Here is a 25,540-nt window from a genome sequence, read left to right on the forward strand (position 1 = left end):
GAGAGGTCTCCGAGTTATTTTTTTGTAGGGTGTAAGAGCAAAGGCATCCCACGTGTCTCAAGAAATAAGTGAAAGTCACGACCTAGTTCTTCCTCCTTTTAACAAAAGTGACTTCACAGAAAGCCGGACGTGTCCCAGGATGGCCCAGCTGACTAACTCTTACTGTGACACGTGCGCTCGCGGCTCCAAGACATGAGGCCAACTGATAAAGGGCTTTTGCTTCATTTTCCAGAAGTAAGTTCTGTTCTGTTCCATCCACTTGCTCAATCTCTATTCTCTCATTCATGTGGAGTAAGGGGATTGGCCACAAACGCCGCCAGCAACTCCCAGAGGATTCTTGAGATATTTCAGTGATGTGCTAATCTCCTTGTCTGTACTTTCATGAAACGATTATCAGAAACGGAATCAGCAATTGGAAGGACTGGAAAGAGCTTCCACTAGACCCATTTCCCTCATGTGATCATTTCCCACCCATTGTCATACCAAAGCCCCTGTTCTTTTGTTAAGTAGAATAAGTCACCAGGGAGGCGGGTGTTCTAACATCATGGAATAATGGTTCTTGGCGTTCCCAATACTCTCTGTCCTTAATTTGGATGTGCCCAAGGGGTTGAACTTTCAGGCTCAGGAATTAATCTGCATTAAATCTGATCGCAGTGTGACCTTGGGACAATTACTTAACCTCTGTGTTTCGGTCTCCTCATCTGTAAAATGGAGTCAACAATGATGAGAATAGTGCTCAGCTCATAGCACGGTAAGCGACAGCAATGATAGTCATTCCAGGACGTTAGACCCTCCGGCGCTCATTTTCCTCGGAGTTCGGCTGTACCTAATCGGATTCAAAGCGTATTTTCCTGACTCCTAGATATTAAATGTCCGAGAATTTCTGTAGGTTGAGGGGGGGGGGTGTTAGCGGGCGATAAGACTTTGATCTAACGAAGGGGATATACTTAGGTGACCTTGCAAGCCGCATGATTTGCTGTCGGTTTCTAGATGAGTCCCACGGTTAAGCGTACACACTGCTGGGAAGGATTTATATTTTAAGACGTCTTTCCTGATGGCTAACTGAAGTTTTCTAAATGACTCGTTTTATTCCTCATTTATGGAGATGTTGAACAGTCCTTTTTGTTTTATATTGGAACAATGAATACTTGACAGCAATTGCCAAAAAAAAACCCCATCCAAATCCAGTTTTTAAAATTTCTTTTAACGAACTGGGGGTGGTAGAAACGGAGGTGGGCGGGGGGTGGGGGTGGCTGGGTGACGGGCACTGAGGGGGGCACTTGATGGGATGAGCACTGGGTGTTACTCTATATGTTGGCAAATTGAACACCAATAGAGAATAAATTTATTAAAAAATTGGCAAAAAATTTAAAATAAAATTTCTTTTGTCTTAGACTCCAATCCTACTTCTGTACATCCCTCCTCTCTGAGGCTGAACCCGGTGAGGGGCCTCGGGACCCTATGGGGGCACTGATTAAACCCAGAACGCTAACAAGACTCAGGCATCTATGTCAGGTGCTAAGTTAGGAAGGGGCCATTTGTTTTATATACGGTGACTTCTCTCAAGGAGGAAAGAAGCACCAACCTCCACTTGCCAGATTCACAATGCCCCGGGTATGGCATAGTGATATATTTGATTTTATTAACACATAATCACACTCTTGAAACATCTTATTGTAACATTCGAGGTGTATTTGATTTTGCCATTCCCAAATATTATTCATTCATTCACTCACTCAGCAAGTATTCATTGCATGCTATAAACACACAGGGTGTGTGCTAGACTTTTTCCATATAGGCCTTCTGGCCCTAACTGGATTATGAAGCTTTTCAGAGCAGGGATACCGCACCTTCCTCGTATTTTATCCCAAGCCTCAGCCTGTAGAAGACATTCAACCAATGCAACAAGCATATATCACGTAAATGAAAAGTGGGAGGCAGGTACTATGCTTGCTGTGCATAACCAAATGATAGAATATTTATTTCTATGTCTTGTTCATCTTTAAACTCAAAATTTAAGAACACGAATGCAAACATCACCTCCATGAATAATATACGTCAGGAGTATTACGTTGGACCTTTCACTTACGTGAAGTGTATAATCTATACGCTTCTATAAAAACAAGAGATCAACAACCTACATAAATTTTTCAGGGAATCGAGAGTTTTTGGTGAAAATAATAAGTTTAAAATAGGATTTCTTGCAGACTCACATCCGCTTTCATGTAGCAAAAGGAAATGAGCAAAGAAATCTAAGCACGCTGATGTTTTCAGGGCCACGCGTTTTGATCCAATATGTTCTGCTATAAAATATTTGGCCTTGTTTGAATCTTTATTGCTGTGTGTTCTCAGTCTTTCTTTAACTGGGAGAAACACAAGTAAGAAAGAGTAAATTGCAACATGTTCTTTTCAAGTGTATGGCAGCGAATTTGAGAAAACCTATATTAAAGGAACGCTTTGTGTTTTTCACTTCCAGCCCCTTTTCTGAGGCCTCCGTTGGCCAGAAATGATGAAATGTTTATTGGACCAAGGACTCAGTTGACTTGGAATGAGAATTCTTAAGGGTCTCTGAGAGCCACCTACGATCAGTGCCTTACTTCTCCGTGTCTTTCGTGCTCTTTTTCAGAGATGAAATCAGGTCTACTTAGAAAGTTTTAGAATGGAGACATTCAATTCCCCAATTCCTTATTTGCTCAAATTAACTTTTTAAAAATTGGGGTGTTCACTCTGGCATCAGCTCAGTGCAGACTCTGTAATCAGCCAGCAATCTGTGCCTCACAGAGGCTGCCGTCCTTCACTGCCAGCTTCTTCCAGCCACACCTTTTCCGTGGGGTAATACATCTTAATTGGCGCCTCTCCGGGAGTCCCTCTCCTTTCCATCTGGCCAAATAAACACACGTTTTCCCCCATTCAGCTTTAACTTCTTGGAAAGAGAATAGGCTTGCCACAACGGGCAATCTTTAAGATGCACAAAGTCCTAAAGTGAAGGGAATGGGTACAGGTGGTGCCATCTGGGGCTGTCTAGTTAACCCACCTACAGAGTGGCTTTGTGCTCAACAGTGTTTTAACACTGCTCTCCTGGTTGAAACTGCAGCTCCCGAGCAGTGTCAGTGTTGAGACCTCTGTGTCCGCTCAGAAGGCAAATGAGTGATGAGATATCCCATTTCCAAGGGCAGCACCACTTCCTGAAGACAGGCTTACTATCAACCTAATTCCACTGGTCAGATTGGAGCAAGTGCAACCAGGAGGCAGGGCGGTGGAATGATGGTTAAGAGCACAGGCCCTGCGGTCAGACTGGGTTCACATCCTGTTGCTGTCAATATGTGACCTGTGAGACTTCAGTCAATCAAATTGCTCCGTGCCTCGGTTTTCCCATCAGTAAAATGGAGATGATATTAGTACCAACCTGATAAGGTCATCGTGAAGGTCAATGAGATATACCGACACGTTTAGCCGAGGGCTTGCCTCATGTTCACTAGTAATTATTTCTAGGCAAGGTCAGTAGGCCAAATTCTTTGGGCACCAGAAAGGGAGGGAGAGGGTAACAGCTCTGCAGGGATTCCTCAAATAATTCCTCACTCCTTAAATGTTTCCCTTTTTATGCAGCTCTGTCATGAGCAGAAGGTAAGGGAGGACCAGAGATGCCAGCGTTGGAGCGTGCACCCACTGCTTCAGTGTGGACTCCTTCCTTTGGGACTTTGGATAGGATGCCTGTTTTTCTCTAAGTCTCAGGGTCATCTTGGCTCTAATGACTGCTTTCAGGTCAAAACAGCCAGGCCTGCTTTCTTAATCACTACGGGCAGGTAAGGTGGTGTTTCTCTTGCTCGTATCTGGTCTATGTTTCTCTCCCTTTCCACATCTTCCCTTTCTCTCCATCCCGCTTTGGTCAGAGACCTTCCTCAGCCATCAGGCCTTCCTCCATGCACTATCACAACCTGGGATGTAAGAAGGTGGCCGACTTGAACGGCGGGGCCCACAGGTCCCTGTGAATCCCAGGGGCACAAGGCTTCTGAGCAGCAGGCGGGGGGGGGGGGTCTCTCACCGGTCGCTTTGTCAGGGTTGTTGCACATGAAGCACTGCCATGCTCCTGCTGCTTCGCTGAAGCCAAATACGTCAAAGAATCTCACTTCTTCCAGATGGAGCTGTACCTGGTCCAGATCCTGTTCCAGGAACACAAAGCACAAAGAACTCATAAGCGGGTGTGCCGGCCGCACAGCATTGTGAGGCTGGAAGGAAGGGCTCTGAGAGCAGGATGGCCGGTGCTCCCACTCAGCGCTGCGGACACGGAGGGAGCACCGAGAAAGGCTCCCGTGGGCATCCCGGGCGGCCTCAAACCCCTCCAATGTGGTACTCCTCCGGGCAGAGGGCCGTGAGCACGCGGCCCAGGCTGGGCCCAGCCGCCAGGGTGCGGCCTGCAGTGGCAGGTGCATTCCCTTGCACCTAATGGCAGCTCCAGAATCTCTAAAAAGGTTGGGCAGCCAAGGGACAGTGGGGCTGAAAGCAATGCTGCAGGGGCGTTTGTCTTTTACGTACACTTTGCATAAAACTGGGAATCGACCGTGCATATAAAAAATTATTTTTGTCATGTTGGTTTTGCAGGAGGCTTATGGGAAATATGGGAGAGGGCTAATCCCTCGGCCCTGGGCTCTGGCACTGTTTTAGGTCTACATTTTATCTTAAAAGTATATGCAAACCTTGCGTTACATTCCGTGATATGGCTGTGTCGGTTCTAATGGAAAATAATGTCTTAAATGACTTATCAGTAAATTAATTAACTTCTCCCTCCCAAGAGCTGAGTTGGACCGACCCACCGAGGACGCCGCCCCTGTCTTGGGTACCCTGCGGCGTTGTGCCAGTGTGTCCCCGTTGAAGACGCAGGGGAGAGCGGTTCCATCACACTGTAAATGGACGGAATACGATTAGCCTGAGCAAGTTAAATCGCTCTACTGTCCTCCCGAGGCTCTCCTGTTATGTAAATGGCTTGTACCCTCTGCTACAGGGTGGTCAGAACCACATTCTTAAAAGCTTGCTTTCCTAAGAGGGATTTTTTTTTTTCCTAAGAGGGATTTGATGTCTTTGCTAGCTAGCCTTACATGTGCCCAGATGACGGATGGGTTTGTCCTCTGCTGAGTTGTGATTTTATTCCCTTTCCTCTGGTCCACACACTCTGACCTTCTCCCCAGGGTGACAGCTCCCAGTAAGCTCAAGAGCCAAGGGATGGAGGCACTGTGCTGCTTTCGACGGATCTAAAATAGAGAATGGGCAAGTGGCTCCTCAGTCCCTACCCTAAAGTTCCTGTTTCTCAGGTCTACATTTCTTGACAGAGGTGAGAAATATGCCGAACTCTAAGCTCCTTGAGAGAATAAGCATCTATTTTGTTCACAGTTGTATCCCCAGGATCTAGTCCAACATCAGGAATGGATTAATAGCACTAGCTTACAAGCCCGGTGCAAAGTTTTCCAATGAGCTATATGAAAGTATTATGAACACTTAAAGGGAATTCTTTTAAGAGAACATTTACACTCACCGGAACATAAACACAGTGAAGGCAGGGATTTTCTCTGTTATATTGGCTGCTATGATCCCAGCACTAAAAATGCCTATCACATAAGCAAGCATTAAATAAATATATGTGGAATAATAAAAGGTATAAACTGGGACCAGAAATACATCCTTTTCAGCACTCTTTATTAAGACTGTGATGGCTTGTGTTCTGGGATTGGACATCTTGGAGGCTCAACATGCTGAATACAGAGTTTTGAGTTGCTAACGTTTAATATCATTTTTTTAAAAGCATGTTCCCAAGGTAAAGACTGAAGAAGCACCTGGGAGTTTTGAAGGTTTCAAAGGATGGAATCTATATTAAAATTTATGGGGGGAAAAGCAGATGTTCATAAATATCAATTTCAAAACTGCGAAGTCTCTGAAGTCTATGCTTGGCCATTGGGATGCAGATCACTTCTCTATCGCTCACACAACTAAGGACCAACTTTTCATTCACCACAAACACTGCTAACAAACAAAGTACTTAAAATAATACTTAAGGGTTCCTTTATCTTTCCTGTTCTGAGACCAGAAAAGTCCCAGGTTGTTGCTTATAATCCACACTTGCCTTGGCAAAAAAGTTACTTGAAAAGTTTAGGACAGATGGCAAGCTACATCCCAGTATTCAAGTTCTGAAGTCAAAAGCAGGCTTACTTCTTCAGAGGATTTAGGTGTTGTGCAAAGGGAACTGACTGAAGAAGATAGACAGTAATTCTATGAACTGTTGGAATCAGCAATAACAGCCAACTTTGAATATAGACAGATGAAACACACGTGGCTCCAAATATTGTTGGAAATTCAAAGTAATATCAGTCACAAAACAAGCAAACAAAAACGTGAACTAGTGATACCTAAATTTTTGGAATTTTGGTTTCCTGACTGTGCTTGAGATGATCATTTCTCTCCCCAACTTCTTTATGCTTCTGGGTCCTATAGCTTCCCAGGCCTTGCCCAGGAATTGCTTATATTATTTTATTTATTATTTATTTATTTATTTATTTTTTTGAAACTAAACATACTCTTTTTTTAAAAATTTTTATTTATTTATGATAGTCACACACACACACAGAGAGAGAGAGAGGCAGAGACACAGGCAGAGGGAGAAGCAGGCTCCATGCACCGGGAGCCCGATGTGGGATTCGATCCCGGGTCTCCAGGATTGCGCCCTGGACCAAAGGCAGGCGCTAAACCGCTGCGCCACCCAGGGATCCCATGATTTTATTTTTTAATACAAGAGAACTAAAATTGATTTGTTTAAAGAATTACAAGCTTCTTTTAAAAACAATTAGAGTCCAGAAGAATAATAAAAATCATGCATATCTAAGTGGAGTCCCTCCCTGAGTAGTTCAATGGGATTGTGGTGGACAGACCCTCTGGGAACCCTACTCCCAATAATTCCCACCTCCTGGTATTCATCTCTTCATGTAATCCTTTTCCCTTAAGCGTGGAAGAGATTTGTGACTTGCTTCTAAGAAAATGGCAAAGATAATATCAATTCGATGATTACGTTATTATGTACACACACATACATACCACTTACACACTACTCATGTATATACACCACATCGACCTATCTTATTAGCAAGTGCATAGGGAGACTCTCCTGTTGGCCTGGAAGAAGCAAGCTGCCATGTTGTGAAGGAGGGGGCTACATGGCAGGTAACTGTGGGTGCCCTCTAGGACCTAAAGGCGGCTCTCAACCAGTAGCCAGTATGAGTTCCAGGCCTTTAGTCCTTCCACCCCAAATAAATGGTATCTGCTAACAGCCTAAGCACATTTGGAAGCAGACCCTTCCCATTCAAACCTCCAAATGAGACCACAGCCCAGCCTGTATCTTGATTTTGCAGGCTTGGGAGACCTTGAGCAGAAGAGCCAGCTAAGTCACAAGCAGAGTCCTGACCCAAGAAAACTGCGATAACAAACAGATATTGTTTTGAGCTGCTAGGCTTTGGTAATTTGTTACGCAGCACTAAGAATCAATACTGACATTGTGCCATGAAGAAGGGAAGGTGACGGATACCCTGTTGGCCAATTCTCAGTGAAAACGATGAATCTACTTAGAGGGGTTTAATTCTTCTGAGAACACTCCAGATCGGGCCTCAATAAAATCAGAAGGATATAAAGAGAAAGAGGTATAATCACAGTAAGAATATGCTAAAAAAGTTTTCCTGATAAACACCATCAAATTCAAAAGGGATAGAAGCCCCTGGAGGAAAAATGATGTTTTTAAACAGTTGATCAAATGAATGTTTCTCCAGTTTTTTTTTTTCATCATCAATGGGAGTAGGAATTTGCAGAACTATATACAAAGTCTCTTGCAAAGTCTCTTAGGGGAAAAATAAGCCAGATAGCATGGAAAGATGAGAGCATACTTATAACATTATTTTGATGACGGTGACAGCATGAGTCAATGCTATGGATTCCGTAAAAGTGCAAAGTAGCCTCTGGATCTTATAACGTGGTCGATGTACTGTGAGAGGGTACGGGGAAGCAATTTTCCAGAAATCAGTGAAAGCCTACATCTGGAAGAACTTTGGGTTCTGGTACATTTAAATTCTGTTTAAAGCTATTTTTGCGCAGATACAAAACATGGCATTGCCTCATGTGTTCTGTGCACCTATGGTTAATGGGATCAACTCTAGGCACATACCTCAAGTATGTTTTAAGAAATGTAAACAAGAGGTTTTTTTTTTCTTTTTTAACGATCTCCAATATTTTCACATAATATTATTTATGGTTATTTCTAGTGCCTGAATTCTAACTATATGGAGTCCAGGGTGTGCAATAAACTTACTGAAGGAACAAAATTAATGAGGCATCCTTATATCATTTATCTTTCTATTATTTATATTGTCCTACATTGTGCAACCATGAGGTCTTGTAAGAAACATACTGTATGCTGAATGAATAAATCACCAAGAGAGACTCTAAAAAATATTTATGCTGTAATTTAATTTTTAAATTTACTTCAACTTCTGAAAAATGTTACTATAAAATTTAACTTATAGCAATTAGTATTTATGGCATCCAGTGTCAGGAATCAAGGATAAATGGAGGAAGGAGACGCCATCCCGTACGCCAAGAATGTTGACACAGTAATGCACTGGGTCCATAGTATTCCTCACAGAGGAAAACTGGAATACATCTTTATTTGTGTTTAGTTGTGGTCATTATTAAGTTTCTTCTGGTGTGACTCTTGGCTCTCAACCGGATTAAGCCCCCTTGGCAAGAAGACTAATTTCTATATTACATGGTAGCTTCTGAAAATACTAAGTATAGCGCGTTGCCCATAAGAGATGTTCAATGAATCTTTTTAAATTTTTGCTAATTGAGACACATAGATTTGTGATTTATATTGATAGTAGCATTTAGATTTCTGTTCTTTGTTTTAAGTAGGCTCCATGCCCAGTGTGGAGCTCAATGCAGGGCTTGAACTCACAACCCTGAGATCAAGACCTGAGCTGAAACCAAGAATTGGACACTTAACTGACTGAGCCACGCGGGCACCCTAGCATTTAGGTTGTTAATTTTCACATCTATTCAATTATGCCCACTAAGATCTTTTAGAACATTTTTGTTTTTAAAAAACATACCTACATCTCTATGTATATTGGAGGAATCCATTTCATTTAATTTTATAAAACAAGTTTCTAGAATAAAATGTTAGTAATTGAAGAATGATTGTCTAAATCCATCAGTGTAGCATTGTCACTGCTTGTCCTCAGCTTTTCCAAATCATCAGTTCTCAGGAGGCACAATCCCAGGGAAATGTGTTACAAACATCAAATACAGGTTCCGCCCTGGAAGCCTAACCGGATCAGTCTGTGTTTGTGCCCAGGAATCTGCATTTCTAAGCAAATCCCTAGGTTATTCTGATGTGCAACGACTGGCAATTAATCCTACATCCTTGGAAACAGATGAGGATGACTGATCTGACTCCATCGATTGGTATTTGAGGAATTTTTTTCGACTCTCATGTGCATATGTTCATACTTCTCCACAATAGTTTGGTTTCAAATGTCAAAATATACAATCTGGTTGCAAGAACAAAAATTCCATTCTTGAAGATCAGAGACATGATGACTCCAAATTGTGAAACTTGGAAGGAAAGAAGAGGCGTGAAAATTGAAATTGTTGGGGCTCGTTTGAAAGTTGGCAGAAGGCAGGGATGTGTGGGGAAGGGGTGGGCAACAGGTGGGAGGCAGACCCTGAGCAGAGGCAGTGAGGGTACTGACCCAGGAGAACTCCCAGGGTGATCCAGTGCTCAATGTAAATGCCACACAAGTGCTCTGTTCCATTGTCTCTCCTTTTTCTATCCCAGATTAATAAGGGAACTCTAGGGACACACGAGTATATGAGGTCAGTGTGGCCAGCTTCTTAGTTTCACTACAGACCATGAAATAAACTCGACTTTCTTCCTATCCTTTGAGTACCCACATGTGGGGAAGAACTGAATCGCTTCTTGGCAAGTTGTGGCGATTCTAACCATGGGTCTGGCTCCACGTAGCTGGAACACAGCATATTTGACTCATTTCACAGAGAGGTTCTGAAGAACTGTTTCATGTAAGAACCAACAAATATGATAGAATATTTGATTTGATTCAAAAAGCCAAGTTTTTACACTTGCCTAAGGATCGTGAAAAAAAAATGTGATTATAAAATGTTGGCAGTAAACATTACAAGAGTTTGAATAAAGCAGTTTATGCAAAAGCTAATGTAAGCATGTGGGTTGAGTGGAAACTAAAGGAGGAAAATTGGGTGAAGCTTTATAAATGTTTGATAAACCCATAATGACTTTCTTTATGAACCAACTTTCTTCTAAAATGGAGCCCATTAAAGCCAGCAAAGTATTTTTAATCAGAGTGGAAGAAAGGGCAAACGATTACCAATGTTCAAAATGTCAAGAAAAATTGACATTTTACAGTGGTGGCAGCAGTAAAATGGAAATGTTGGCATGACGGCGAGCACTCACATGGGATCTCCTCTCATATTGGAAAGCAAAGAATTTCAGTGTTGTTGTTTTTTCTTCCTGATGGTTGCCACCTGCATTTAACAACTATATATCGAGCATCTAGCACAACTGTGTCCAGTAGTTCGCCCTATCTGTGGTTCCACCCTCCACAGTTTCAGATCCCCACTGTCAACTCCAGTCTGAAAGCAGATGAGCCTCCTCTCGATGTATCACCAGCAGGTCATTAGTAGCCTAATACGACTACGTCACACTGCCTGCGTCCTGCCCCTCACTTCATCTCATCACTCGGCACTTGATCATCTCACATCATCACAAGAAGAGTGAGTACACTACGGTAAGGTATTCTGAGAAACTACGTTCACATAAGTTTTATAATAGTACATTATTATATTATTGTATTTCACTATTAGTTACTGTCCTTAATCTCTTTCTGTGTCAAATTTATAAATGAGCCCTTATCATAGGCACGCACGTTAGGAAGGAGCATCGTATATATGTGGTTCCGTACTATGCCTGGTTTCAGGCATCCACTGGGGGTCCTGGAATGTATGCCCGAGGACAGAGGAGCAGGGGACTACCCCGTGGTACTAGGCCACACACAGAGGGTGCTGATAGGGAACTAGCTTAGCAAAGGGGCTTTCGTTTTCTCCTTTGAAATCAATTAGTGAGGTAAACACACGCCTCAGCCATGTAGGTTATTTTGTTGGGGGCGGGGTCCTTCTCTTATTTTTCCCCAGTTATCCCCGATACCACCTTCATTCCCAGATGCTCCTCCCATCTCCCCTTTATGTAAGTTCTCATTCTTCTGGGTTCGATACATTTCTTTGAACAGGTCTGGATTCGTGAAAAATATGTACTAATGTTTAGTGTATTTTTCATTTTCGTAAATGATGTGATGCCGTGGACCATATTCTGTGTCTTGCTTGTCTCTCTCAAGCTCTACACATGGCATCGTATGTGGACTTGTTTGTTGCCCCCATCGCTATGGAGCGATTTCATAGTGCACATCTGCCAACCCCACATTTTACTTAGCCATTCCCCTTGCCTCCATCTTTGCATGTACAAGAACCGTGCAACAATTAATATCCTCAGACGTGTCCCCTTGTGATATGAGTTAGAATTTTTCTGGGATAAATTCAGAAGTGGAATTATTGCTGGATCATAGGGTATGTTTAAGACCGTAGAGGAACTTGTTATTGTTGTTGTTTCTACAAAGGCTTTCTGAGCAAATTTTCTTGAAACTTGGGATTTGGGCTAAAAGAACAATCTTGAAAAGTTAATTTATGACTAATTAGAAAGTAAGAGACCACCTAGAGAGATTTATCTTCCCAGAAGTATGTGTTTACATCAAGGTAGGAATGAGACCCAGGATTTGAAGACATCTCTAAGCTGTCAAGCTGGAGACACTAGTCTTATCCTCCCCTTTGGAGAGATTTATTTATAACCCACAAGACAAATTTTTTTTCTTCTCTTCTTTCAGATGAGTGAGGGTACTGGCCCTCCCCTGTATAAATATCCAGATCCATAGTCTCAGGGTTCCTTTACCTACAACACAGACCTAGCATGTATAGGATGACATCAGGCTCTCATTGTGTGGTCTACGGTTAATAACTGAGGCAAAGGGGAGTTGGTGAGGTTATTTGCTGTAAGTCATCTGCTCTGCTCCAGAAATCTTGTTTGCATGACACATTAAAAATTTAACATTATGCATATCCTTAACTTCATTAAGTTTTGTTAAATTGCTTTCCAGAATGATCTAATTTATATTCTCACCAGCACAGTATGAATTCCTTTTCTGCATCATGATGGAAAGCCTTTTTAGGCTCTGAAATTTCTGGAAAATTACTATCTAATAGTCTTTTTTATATCTGAATTAGGCCATGCTTTTAGTGACCACAGTCATATTGGTCTGATTGCAGTCAGGGGCTGGCAGTAGTCTCTAGTGACTATTTTAACCATTACTTCTTAAACCAGGGGGAAAAATCAGCCACATTTCTGTGGCAAACATTGCATTTTTCTTCATCTTTATTGCCTTTTTCTATCATAAGAAGCATTCCAAGTTCTGGGAATCAGACCACCCTTTCTAGGTGCAATTACTTTAATACACTAGTGCATATCAGCATTTAGCCAGGGTCTAGTTTTATTTAAGAACTACCATTTTGCTGATATGCTTACTACTTGGAATGGTTACAAAGGTGATAAAACTGTGCCATGGATGCATGGAGAAGACATTGCTCCCCATGATGTAGAAATTTCAAATGTCTCCACTTAGTTTTTCAAAGAGTAGAGCACAGCACTAAGTGCTGATGAAGTACTAAGAGATCAAGGCAGATGTTATATTGAATTATCTCTCATAGAGAAATGGATTAAGTAAACTCTGCTCTATTTACACAATGGAGAACTTTATAGATACTAAAATGAATGAGCTAGCTCCACATGTGTGAACAGATAGACATATTTTTAAAACATAATGGTAAGCATAGAAAGGATATTGCAAAAGATATGTGCAATATGATAACACATATATAAAAGTTTAAAATGATAGTACAAAAATATCCATGGAAATAATACACACCAACCTCAAGAGAGTATTTACAGTAGTTTCTTTTTATAAAGGGGAATATTTAAAGTAAATATGGAAGAAATGTAAACATCTTTTTTTATCTTGTGGTGGGAATGGGTATTATCTTTCTCTACTTTTCTGAATTTATGAGCTATTTCAGAATTCAATAAAAAATAAAAGTAAGACAGAGAACATAATGAAGCAGAAACTGGCTAGTGTTAGGATCTGTGAGGAAGAAAGGTTATACATTTGGGGAAGGCTTCCTTGGTACCCCTCGGATCCCTTGTAGGGAAGTCTCCTTATTTTGCCTGTGGGAGGCAGGCCTTGGTGGTTAAGATTAGTAAAGGACCACCTCTTTCTCCTGATTTTTGCATTTTATACTACGTGCATTTATTCTTGTTGGGGGCTCCACACGAAAGCTTCTTTTAATCTAGCTCTTCGATCTTAAATGTACAAGCTAACACATCTAAGGGAGCTGGAGAAATAACAGCAAATAAAGACTAAATCTAGCAGGAGAAGGCAAATAATAAAGATTAGAGCAGAACTCAATAAAATAGAGACCAGAAGAACAGAACAGATCAATGAAACGAGGAGCTGGTTCTTTGAAAGAATTAACAGGATAGATAAACCCCTAGCCAGCCTTATTAAAAAGAAAAAAGACTCAAATTAATAAAATGATGGATGAAAGAGGAAAGATCATATCCAACACCAAGGAAATACAAATGATTTTAAGAATGTGTTATGAGCAACCATATGCGAACAAATTCGGCAATCTAGAAAAGATTGATGCATTCCTGGAAACTTATAAACTACCAAACTGACACATGAAAAAATAGAAAACCTGAACAGACCAATAATCAGCAAGAAAATGGAAGCAGTCATCAAAAACCTCCCAAGAAACAAGAGTCCAGGGCTGGATGGCTTCCCAGAGGAATTCTACCAAACATTTAAAGAAGAATTAATACCTATTCTACTGAAGCTGTTTCAAGGATAGAATTGGAAAGAAAACCTCCAAACTCATTCTATGAGGCCAGCATTACCTTGATCCCCAAACCAGATAAAGATCCCAGTGAAGAGCAGAATTACAGATCAATATCCCTGATGAATATGGATGCAAAAATTCTCGCCATGACACTAGCCAATAGGGTCCAACAGTACATCAAAAGGATTATTCACCACAACAAGTAGGATTCATTCCTGGGATGCAAGGATGGTTCAATGTCCACATATCAATCAATGTGATAGATCACATTAATCAAAGAAAGGACAAGAACCATATGATCCCTCAAGTGATGGAGAAAAAGCATTTGACAAAGTACAGCATCCTTTCTTGATTAAAATTCTCCACAACGTAGGGATAGAGGGAACATACCTCAATATCATAAAAGCCATCTATGGAAAGCCCCAAAAGAATATCATTCTCAGTGTGTGTGTGTGGGGGGGGTGAACTTAAAGCTCTTCCCCTCACAACAGGAACACGACAGGGATGTCCATTCTCACCACTGTTGTTCACATAGTACTAGAAGTCCTAGTCTCAGCTATCGACAATGAAAAGAAATAAAAGCCATCCAAGCTGGCAAAGAAGAAGTCAAACTCTCACTCTTCACAGATGACATGATATTTGATGTGGAAAAACCAAGAGACTCCACCAAAAAATTGCTAGATCTCATACAGCAATTCAGCAATGTGGCAGGAAATGAAATTAGTGCACAGGAATCAGTTGCATTTCTAGTCACTGACAATGAGACTGAAGAAAGAGAAATCAAGGAATTGATCCCAAGTATAATTGCATCAAAACCTGTACGATATCTAGGAATAAACCTAACCGAAGAGGTAAAGGATCTATATTCTGAAAACTACAGAACACTGATGAAAGATATTGAGGAAGACACAAAGAGATGCGAAAACATTCCATGCTCATGGATTGTAAGAATAAATATTGTTAAAATGTCTATGCTCCCCAGGGCAATCAACACATTCAATGCAGTCCCCATCAAAATACCATGGACTTTCTTCACAGAGTTGGAACAAATAATTCTAGGATTTGTATGGAGCCAGAAAAGATCCCTAATAGCTAGAGGAATGTTGAAAAAGAAAACCAAACCTAGTGGAATCACAATGCAGGGCTTTAACCTCTATTACAAAGCTGTCGTCATCAGGACAGTGTGGTACTGGCACAGAAACAGACACACAGATCAATGGAACAGAATAGAGAACCCAGAAATGGACCCAATGGTCAACTAATCTTCAACAAAGCAGGAAAGACTATCCGCTGGAAAAAGGACAGTCTCTTCAATAAATGGTGCTTGGAAAATTGGACATCCACATGCAGAAGAAGGAAACTGGACCATTCTCTTACACCAGACACAAAGATAAACTCAAAATGGATGGAAGATCTAAATGTGAGACAAGATTCCATCAAAATCCTAGAGGAGAACACAGGCAACACCCTTTTTGAACTTGGCCACAGCAACTTCTTGCAAGATACATCCATGAAGGCAAGGGAAACAAAAGCAAAAATGAACTATTGGGACTTAATCAAGGTAAAAAGCTTCTGCGCAGCAAAGGAAACAGTCAACAAGACTAAAAGAGAAGCTACAGAATGGGAGAAGATATTTGGAAATGCCTTATCAGATAAAGGGCTAGTATCCAAGGTCTATAAGGAATGTATCAAACTCAATACCTAAAAAACAAACAATCCAATCATGAAATGGGCAAAAGACATGAACAAAAATCTCACAGAGGAAGACCTAGACATGGCCAACAAGCACATGAGAAAATGCTCCGCATCACTTGCCATCAGGGAAATACAAATCAAAACCACAATGAGATCCCACCTCACACCAGTGAGAATGGGGAAAATTAACAAGGCAGGAAACAACAAATGTTGGAGAGGATGTGGAGAAAAGGGAACCCTCTTACACTGTTGGTGGGAATGTGAACTGGTGCAGCCACTCTGGAAAACTGTGTGGAGGTTCCTCAAAGAATTAAAAATAGACCTGCCCTACGACCCAGCAATTGCACTGTTAGGGATTTACCCCGAAGATTCAGATGCAATGAAACGCCGGGGCACCTGCACCCCGATGTTTCTAGCAGCCATGTCTACAATAGCCAAACCGTGGAAGGAGCCTCGGTGTCCATCGCAGATGATGGATAAAGAAGCTGTGGTCTATGTACACAATGGAATATCACTCAGCTACCAGAAACGACGAATACCCACTATTTACATCAACGTGGATGGAACTGGAGGGTATTATGCTGAGTGAAATAAGTCAATCGAAGAAAGACAATTATCATAAGGTCTCACTCATATGGGGAATATAAGAAATAGCAAAAGGGACCACAAGGGTGGAACCTGGGTGGGGAAAAATTAGAGAGGAAGACAAACCATGAGAGAGACTCATGACTCTGGCAAACAAAAGGAGGGTTGCTGAAGGGGAGGGGGCGGGGGATGGGGTGACTGGGTGACGGGCACTGAGGAGGGCACTTGATGGGATGAGCACTGGGCATTATACAGTGTTGGCAAATTGAATTAAATAAAAAAAAACCTTCAAAAATAAATCTAGTTCTTCGAACTCAGAGACAGAGATAAACATGAAATGCAGAGTGTTTAATTTCAAAGAGTTGATGTTACGTTGTTTTGTTCTAGAAAACAAAACAAAGCAAAAATCCAAAGCATGTTAACACCAACTTATGTCATAGAGAAGTGCTACGGAATGGGCTAAATGACACAAGTGATACTTAGAAATAAGGGATTTTTTTTCTTCCTGGAGAGTGGTATGGCACAGAGAACGTAGGTTTTGGAACCAGATGTGAGTCTGAGCCCTGTCACTGCCATTCACTAACAGTTCTTGGGAAATACCTTAATTTCTTGGTGCTTTCAATGCACTTCTCAATCTGTAAAATGTCTGTGATCTCTAAGCTGTCCCCTTCAGAATTTGCTGCTGCAAATAAATTCATGGATAATTGTACACACTGTAAACTATAGAGAAATAATACAAAGCAGTGATAATGATGACGATTTGAACGCAATGAGATAAGGAGCTCTTTTTTTATGCATATGGATGGATACAGGGTTCTTTGTCTCTTAGCTAGATAAATATGTAAATCTTTCCAAAATAAATGAGTCATTTAAGAAACACTGATGTTAGGCGCCTGAGAAACGTATTTTGTTTTCTAAAAGCAAGTAACATCCTTATTTGTCTTTGTTAGTTTGTTGTCAAATCTAGGAATATTGGATGTAATGAGATGCAAACATAGAAGGATGTAATGCAACGTGAACACTTGAAAGGGGAGTAATGCCATGTGCATGTTTGATGGGGCCGTAATGAGATGTACAAATAGAAATGCACATGGAGATGTGCACGGGCAATAGTGTAATGAGATGCATAAATGGATGGGTGTAATGATAAAAGCATTTAGGGGGATGTAATGTGATTTATAAATGGAAGCATTAAATGGGAAGGGTGGAAAGGGCAGGCCGTGATAAGAAGCAGAGAGAAAGAATGCAGTGCTATGCGTGAATGGGAGAGCTAATAATATGTGCACGATGAGGATGTAATGAGATAAAAATGGGATGGCATAATGAGGCTCACAGATGGAGGGATGTAATGAGCTGTGCAGAAAGGAAGGAATCATGACAACCATAAAAGGAAGGATTTAATACTATGAATAAAGAAATGGGCACAAGAAGACGTGAGCAGTGAAAGAAAGAGCAAACAAAAAAAAGGACATGGGTGAGGGGATGGGAAAGGGGATGGGAAATAACAAGGTGGGCAAATGGAACACTCTAATGAGATGCTGAAATTAAAGGGTGCAACGAGGTGTGCCCATTTGGGGAATAATTAGACACACATCTAGGCCTATAATGAGGTACCTGGGCCCTGATCAGACGCGGGCCACAGTGTTCAGTTCCTATGAAGTAGGTGAAGGTGGAAAAAATTCAGAGCAGAGCCATATATGTATATCTAAATGGTTACAAATGCGAAAAAGAGAATACTGAACAGGTGATTTAACTGGAGCCTCGAAGTTCATGAAGCAACGGTTTTACTGATGCTGTTTATGGGGTGCTCACTCTGGGCCGGGTACTCTCCTGGGTGCTTGACTGAATGTGTCATCGCCGACCGCCTTCCTAGCAACCCTGCCAGGCAGGTGGGTTTGTTCCTAGTTATAGCTGAAGAAGTTAGGCTTCCGGGAGGTTAACCAACCCGCCCAGATTCCCAGAACATGGTGGTGGCAGAGATGTGACTCAAGCCGAATCACCTGCATTCCAGCTGCCTTTGCCTCTTTTTAGGTAGTTCCCAAAGGGTAGTCCGTGGGACCTCCTGCCTCACAATCACCTGCACCATGTGGCAGAGAACCAGCCCATCCCCAAGATTACCACTTGCAGAATCCACAGAGGTCTCAAGAATTTGCATTTAAACAAGGTCTCCTGGGACTGTCACATGTGCTAAGGTCTGGGAACTACTCCACAGAGTCGGGGTGCAGGGGTGTTCTCACGCTTGCCACCAGCTCTGGTACAAGATCATGAAGAAAGGGGCTTACGCGCAGCCTGAGCAGTTTAGGTTGGCTCCACGGGAGACTCCAGAAGGAATTATCAGACCCTGGAATGGGGCATCAAATGATTCTGTGGACTGTATTTACCAAAGCTGTTTTTTTTTAAAGGCCCTTACCCTCAGAATGGTCTCCAATAGGAACCCCAAGTTGTAGTGAAGATGGTAGAACGATGCAACAATGCATTGAAAATAATTAGACTTTAGTAAATATTTGGATACTTAATTTAAAAAAAAAAAGGGTTACTCCATAATCCTTAAAGGAAAGAGGGTCATGTGGCAATGTGTTCTGAGAACCAAAAGTCTGCTAATCTACATGCGACGTACAGGATCATAAAACAAAAGGCAAATAGTGCCTCTGACTGTTCTCTTTCCTGACACCCTTAGCATCGAGAGATCTAAATTGCTATGATTTTTTTTTTTTTTTTAGCGAGAAAAACCAGAATCTGTATTTTGAAACGAGTGTTAGTTAAACTTGGATGACTGCTCACACGTCAGTGACACCCTCTGGAAGTCTCCAGTCTCTTCCCGAACCGTTGTGTAGAGTTGTGTATGAGCCCCGGACAAAACGGTTGCATTACTTTAATGAAACCCAGCTTGTACGTCTCAATGCCGTTGGGGCCGTCCCCCTGTATCATCCACCTGGACCTGCATAAGCCTTTTGGGCTCTTGTGAAATCCGATCTCATTCTCAGAAGATGGAACCTTCGTCATTCATTTTAAGGGGAAGAACAATAAAATGATACCCGTTCGCATTGGCTGAGCTCTTGCTGCGTGCCCAGGGGGTCTTCTAAATCTCCTAACATGCTGGTGAGGTGGGCACTGGTATTCCGTGCCCTTCACAGGTAAGGGAGATGAAGCACAGAGGACCTACCCCAAGAGTCCGCAAGCACCGCGGTCAGCATTCAAACCCAGATCCTGAGCTCCTAACTGCCGCACCTCCACTTTGCTTGGAAAGAGCTGGTTATTCTAATAGTTTAACGCCCAGGACTGCCCTTCACGCAGTATCCCTGACAGCACTGAGGGCAGAAAGTCTACTATCTGACTCATGCACTGATTCTTTAAGAAAAGGCCCCAAACCACTCCTGCACTATTGGACTGGAATAGAAATTTCAGAGCAACTATGTACCTCTGTTCCCCCAGGAATAGAGTTATTTTGCTAAACTATTTTCTAAAATGTTTTTTTTTTTTTTTAATTTCCTTGACTGATGCAGACCATCTGGCTGACTGCGCAGGAATGTTCACTACAGTAGTAAAATTGACATGCCTCATTATAGGACAGCGTGGCTTGTGAAAAGCCAAGGAAACACAAGACAGGTGATAAACCAGGTTTTAAGCTAAACCGAGAAAATCGCTCTTCTGCCAATTTTGATGTTTAGAGAAGAGCTGACGTACAACATAAGTATAATATGTGTGGGTGGTGGTCGGGGAGACACGAGCAGTGCGCGTTAATTAGCCGTGCGTAAGGATAACGGTTTTCTAGTTTTTATTTTTATTTTTTTTTAGGTTTTCTAGTTTTTAGAGGGTGAATCAAACAGTCACTCAGGTTCAATGTGTTTATAGAGTCATGTGCAATCACTTAGTACGAGTTGCGTGTATGGAACTGTTTAGATGAGGGTCCCTATGGATTGTTCCAGTGTAGAGCTGTTAAGGGGGGACAAAGAAAGAAGCTGAGCGAAGGTCGAGACAGTATTTAGGGGGGCAAGGCTGAGAGTGCAGCTGACCTTCCCCACTCTGCGGGCCCCAGGCAGGTAAGTCAGGCCCGCACAGGTCTCCAGGGCGTCTGTCTCTTCTCAAGGGCTCCCTCCACCTCCAAGCCTGTCTGTCCTCTCACGTGAGTCATCTTAGTCCCTGATGAACGGCACCATGGCTCTGGGGGGGGCACACAGGCTGGGGTAAGCACAGGTCAGCAGCTGGGGCAGGAGTGCGTCTTGTGCTGAAGCTCACCATCCTAGCTTTGCAAGCCTGGCCTGGGCAGCCGGGCCCCCCGACCTCGCCTTGCCCACTGGCCCGGGGGGGTGTCCCGGGGGGGGCTCAGGGGTGGCCCCGGGGGTCTGTAGCAGCTCCACCCAGCAGCATGACCACTGAGCTGTGCCCTGGGCTCTACGGGGAGTCACAGAGCGGGTGTGGGGCGGAGAGGAGAGGCAAAGATGCCTTGTGAAGAGAAGCCCAACACGAATCCAAACCCTCCTTCATTGAGAAAAATAACCTGTGGTTTCCTCCCTGTGCTCTGAAGATGGTCTGTTTCTCAAATTGGGGTCCCTATGTACCCCCCTGGTCTGCGCCGTGGCTCTCCAGACCTGCCCTACCTTGACGCCTCTCAGCATCGAACTGCCCCTCAACTAGGGGAAAAAAGCCCAAGCTTAGGCAGACCCCACTGTAGCACCTACACAGCTGAGCACCACCGAAGGGGACCCCGTTTCTGTTTTACTTCACGTGTCTTATCTCAGATCCCACATGGAGGCGTCTCATTGCTCGACACTCCTGCTGTGTCTCCAGCAGGTTCACCGTTCCTTTGTCTGAGGATTTCATTTGAGGCCTCCTCTGCTCTAGCCTCCTCCCTTCCACCCCTCCTCCCCCATCACACTCTCAGCTGACGGCCTCACCTCTTATTTCACTGAAAAAGATGAAAAGCCACGAAACAGAACTCATTCATCTTTCCCCCATCACATCCACTTCTGGATCTGGGTCTGTGTGCAATCGCTTTTTCTCATCTGGTCACCATCCTCGCCCTTTCTGTGGTGTCACCCCAACACTTGCAAACATGCGCGGGGGCCTTCCATTCCAAACCATCTCCACACTTACTCCACTATGAACCCATTCGGCACCAACCTCTCAAATAAGCTCTCCACAGATGCTTGTCTCCGTCCTCACTCTCTCCTCATGTCTTCACCTACTCCATTTTGAGTCTTGCCTTTAAAATCCTCCTAGAACAGCCTTTTCCAAGCTGCCCAGTTGGATGGGCACTTTTCTATACCCTGCTGCCTTGACCTGGCCGCCAAATCCCATTCGCTTCTGTTCTCTCTCTTTCTTGGACTCTCTTGAGATGCGTGACTTCTTTTTTGTCTTTTGGCTGCTCTCTGGACTCAATCCTGCACTGGGTCCTTGGCTCTCTCTAGACTGGGTCTTCTCAGATTGGCTTAATCTTCCCATGGTTTTCCCCACCTCAGTGCCCAGAGTGCCCTCGTCTGTGGCCTAAACCACAGATTTGCCTACTAGACGATTATTCTGGGACATCTCACAGACATTTTTAAATTTAAGATATTCAAAAGTTCCCCTTACACTCTCCCATTAGCTTGCATTACCCTTTCACCTCCAAAATTTATATTGACTGTGTCATTCATTTTTATCCCTAGCAGGACCATCCCAGCTCTAATTACCTTCTTCTCCCATCTGGGTGAACAATAGTCTTCACAGTCTCTCTGATTCCACTTTTGCCCCTTTCTGATCTAGGCCCCACAGAGCAGACTGAGCGATCATTTGAAAATAGGCTGGGTAACAATGTCTGCTGCTCAAAACTCTTCAACTACTCCTCCATAGGATAAAATAAAATAAAATCTAAGGCCCTTGCCATGGCTTACAAGGCAGACGTAAATCACTCCAGACCAACTCTCCCTTTGGTTCCCTGGGCTCAACCCTGATTCTTCTACTTCATGGAACAGTGGGAGGGGAGAGTTCATTCCTGGGGTGGGCATGACCACCCACAGTGTTGTAGGAAGAAGAAAATATTAGAACTCTCACTTTTGTTTACTTTTCATCTCATCCTTTAAGATTCCTATTTTGAATATTTTTAGAATAAAAATGAGTGTCATAATATATATTATTTATGGGCAAATAAATATATAAACACAGAGGGTGCTTACTCAAAATTTTTTTTCTGATGGGATGTGTGATTTAAATTTGGAGGAGAATGCTCTAATGCACCAAGGTTTTGTCTTTCTCTTTTTTTCTTTTAATTATCATTTTTGTTTTTGTTATATGGTCTCAAGGTCTTTGAGCAAATTATTCTCTTTGCCAGGAAAACTCATCTGACACCAGGTCAGAGAAGCTTCCCTTACCGCGCAACAAACACTGCTGTTCTTCATCACTTCCCTCAGGCATTTTATTTTTTTTTACAGTATCTTTCAGTGTGGCATTGTGCATTTCTTTACTTGCAAATTGCTTGTCTCCTCGGGGGCAGAGCATGATGATTTATGTTTGGTCTCTGCACAGAGCTTGGCATAAAGTAGGCATTCGCAAAAAAGTATTTGTAACTTAATGAATGAATTTACAGTTCTATCCACCAGGCCTTCACTGTGATTTTTTGTTGTTATTTCCTCCATCTTACTACGTGCGTCATCCTTCTTACATGAAACCCTGTCCCTCTTTCATTTAAAAGTTCAGATTCTATTTTAATGTCCACCCTTCTTCCAACTAGCTCTCTGAGCCAGGGACGTCCCAGACATTGGCATCTGTATCTACATCCCGCCCTCAATCTGCCTTCTCAACCCCTTTGCCTTCAGCTTCCTACTATGGATTATATTCTCGTTGTCTCTTGACCTCACCTTTGCTTCTGAGATGGTGCCAATCAGATTTTCCTGGTTCTCAGCTTACAGCCTAAAAGTCCCCACGCCAAGCTAGGCTTTGGAAATCACAAACCCAGTTCCCATTTACCCCATTCTCACCTAGCTTGCTCTGAAAGGGAGGGCCCGACAAAACCAATCTCTCTCCAACACCGTGACTCACCCTGCTCCCCAGGAGGCTGACCCACCCACTTGTCACACACACGGACTTAAACTTATTTTGAGAATGTGAATCGTTACAGCCTATATACAATAAATCCGCACCTTACTTAGGCATTTGTTGACTGGAGCACCGTATTGACACTGTAACTCGACACATTAAATCTAAGTCTTGGGGAGCATCAGAAAGTCTCCTTTTGTTATACCCAGAATTGGTGTTTCAGTCTTATTTATGCTTTGACACTACAGCCAATTACCCTGGGAACTGTCAAGTATGTTTGTAGCAGTGTGGACTGAAAACAAATCTCCAAATGTTAGCCATATGGGGCACATTTATTTCAGCAGTAAATTTAATTTTTTTTTTTTGTTTCCATAACGGGCAGTTTTGAGACCTCTTTTCTATGGCATATGGAATTTCTCCATACTTTGGGAACAAGAACATGTGTGTCAAAAAAGGAGATTCCTCCCTCAAATTTCAGTCTTTTAGTAATCCCCAATCAACTTTGTCAACTGCCTGCTTCCCTGGTAATCAGAGCACCCCTCCTTCTGAAGGGCTGGGCCGCACATGCACTGGAACAAAATCATTAATGAATCCTCTAGTTGCTCCCGGAAGCCATCCTCCTCATTTCTTGAGTAAATTATTGGATTTTCTGCCTTTTTCTAAGATCTTTATAATGAAAACTGATGAACTTAAAATGGATTTTTCTTTAACGGCTCACTTACATTTACTTACATAAGGCAATGTCACTAAAACTGTTAATAACTGTTATTCTTTGATTATAAAAGAAGCCATACTTCTAACAGAAAATCTCAAAAATGCTAATTCCACCAACCAGAGCTAACCATCGCTAACATTTCAGTATATTTCCTTTTGGTAGTTTTAATGGAATTTTCCAAATAATCCTCTTTGGATAAATAATTTGGAATCTTGCAATGTGGCATTTGACATAGTACTGTTTCATGCCACTAAACATTTTTTATAAACATGGTTTTTCATGTTTTCTTAATATTCTTCCATATGGGTGGAAAAACATATATATGTATACTTTTATTCTCCCATCTTGAGACATTTACACTAAACATAAATAACCCCACAATATTTTTTTGGTGTGCATATCTTAAGTTTTGTACACATTTCAGATTGTTTCTTTAGAATAGATTCCTAGAAACAGAATCACTGTGTTAAAGGATATGAACATTTTTAAGACTCTTGACCTGCATTGCTAAATTGTTTTTTAGAAGTGTTGAAATAATTTACACCCCAACTAAAAATGTGTGAGAGTGTCTAAACTCCCTTGCTGTAACCAGAACTGATTATTATCCTTCTAAAAATGGATTAAAAGGGGGTCATGTTAATGTTATTTTAATTTCAGCTTTTATATCTTTGACTATTAATGAAGAAAAATACTTTTTCTGAACTGAGTCTCCTTTGAGTTATTTGCTCATGTCCTTAGCCCATTGATTATTGATTTACGTATCTTAGGGATATTAAAATTCATCTTTTATACTGATTACACATTTTCATTTTAAGTCACTGTGCATGACAGGTTTTGTTTTTTATAAGCTTTGTATTTTTATGTAGTTGAATCTGTCAACACTCTACTCTTAAATGTTACTCATAGGTTTAATTGATTTTTTTAAAAGAAAGAAAAGCATATGCAAAGGATAATGTAACAGATATCCATGTACTTGCCATATTAATAAATATTGATATATTGCTTCTGATTTTAAATGTTTACTTATTTATTTTAGAGAGAGAAGAGATAGAGAGAGAGGAGAGAGAGAGAGAGAGAGCGCCCAAGCGGAGAAGGAGACAGACTCTCAAGCAGGCTCCGCACTGAGTGGGGCTCAATCTCATTATCCCGAGATCACAACCTGAGCTGAAACCAAGAGCAGGATCCTTAACTGACTGTGCCCCCAGGCGCTCTTGCTGCTGATTTTCTAAAAAACAAAATTACAGATGAAATTGAGATCTCTTTAATTCCCTTTCCAGTAACATTTCTCTCTCTCCTTTACCCACGTCTTCATTATCCAGAGGCAAGCCTCTCATGAATTTTGGTGTGATTTCAAAAAATTTTTTTTAACATTTTATTTATTTATTCATGAGAGAGAAAGAGAGAGAGAGGCAGAGGCAGAGGGAGAAGCAGGCTCCATGCAGGGAGCCGATGTGGACTCGATCCCGGGTCTCC

General features: G+C 42.1%; 1 protein-coding gene across 2 annotated transcripts in view; it reads right to left on the reverse strand.

The window, feature by feature from the left end:
* Positions 1-25,540, reverse strand: part of VEPH1 (ventricular zone expressed PH domain containing 1) — a 223,136-nt gene that overhangs the window by 22,158 nt on the left and 175,438 nt on the right. For both annotated transcript variants that reach the window (XM_055321784.1, XM_055321783.1), the window contains one exon: positions 4,043-4,160. In XM_055321784.1, the coding sequence (XP_055177759.1) occupies positions 4,043-4,160 (118 nt within the window). The remainder of the gene's footprint in view (positions 1-4,042; positions 4,161-25,540) is intronic.

This window comes from Nyctereutes procyonoides, unplaced genomic scaffold (genome assembly GCF_905146905.1).
Source record: "Nyctereutes procyonoides isolate TBG_1078 unplaced genomic scaffold, NYPRO_anot_genome, whole genome shotgun sequence".
Classification (NCBI taxonomy): domain Eukaryota; kingdom Metazoa; phylum Chordata; class Mammalia; order Carnivora; family Canidae; genus Nyctereutes; species Nyctereutes procyonoides.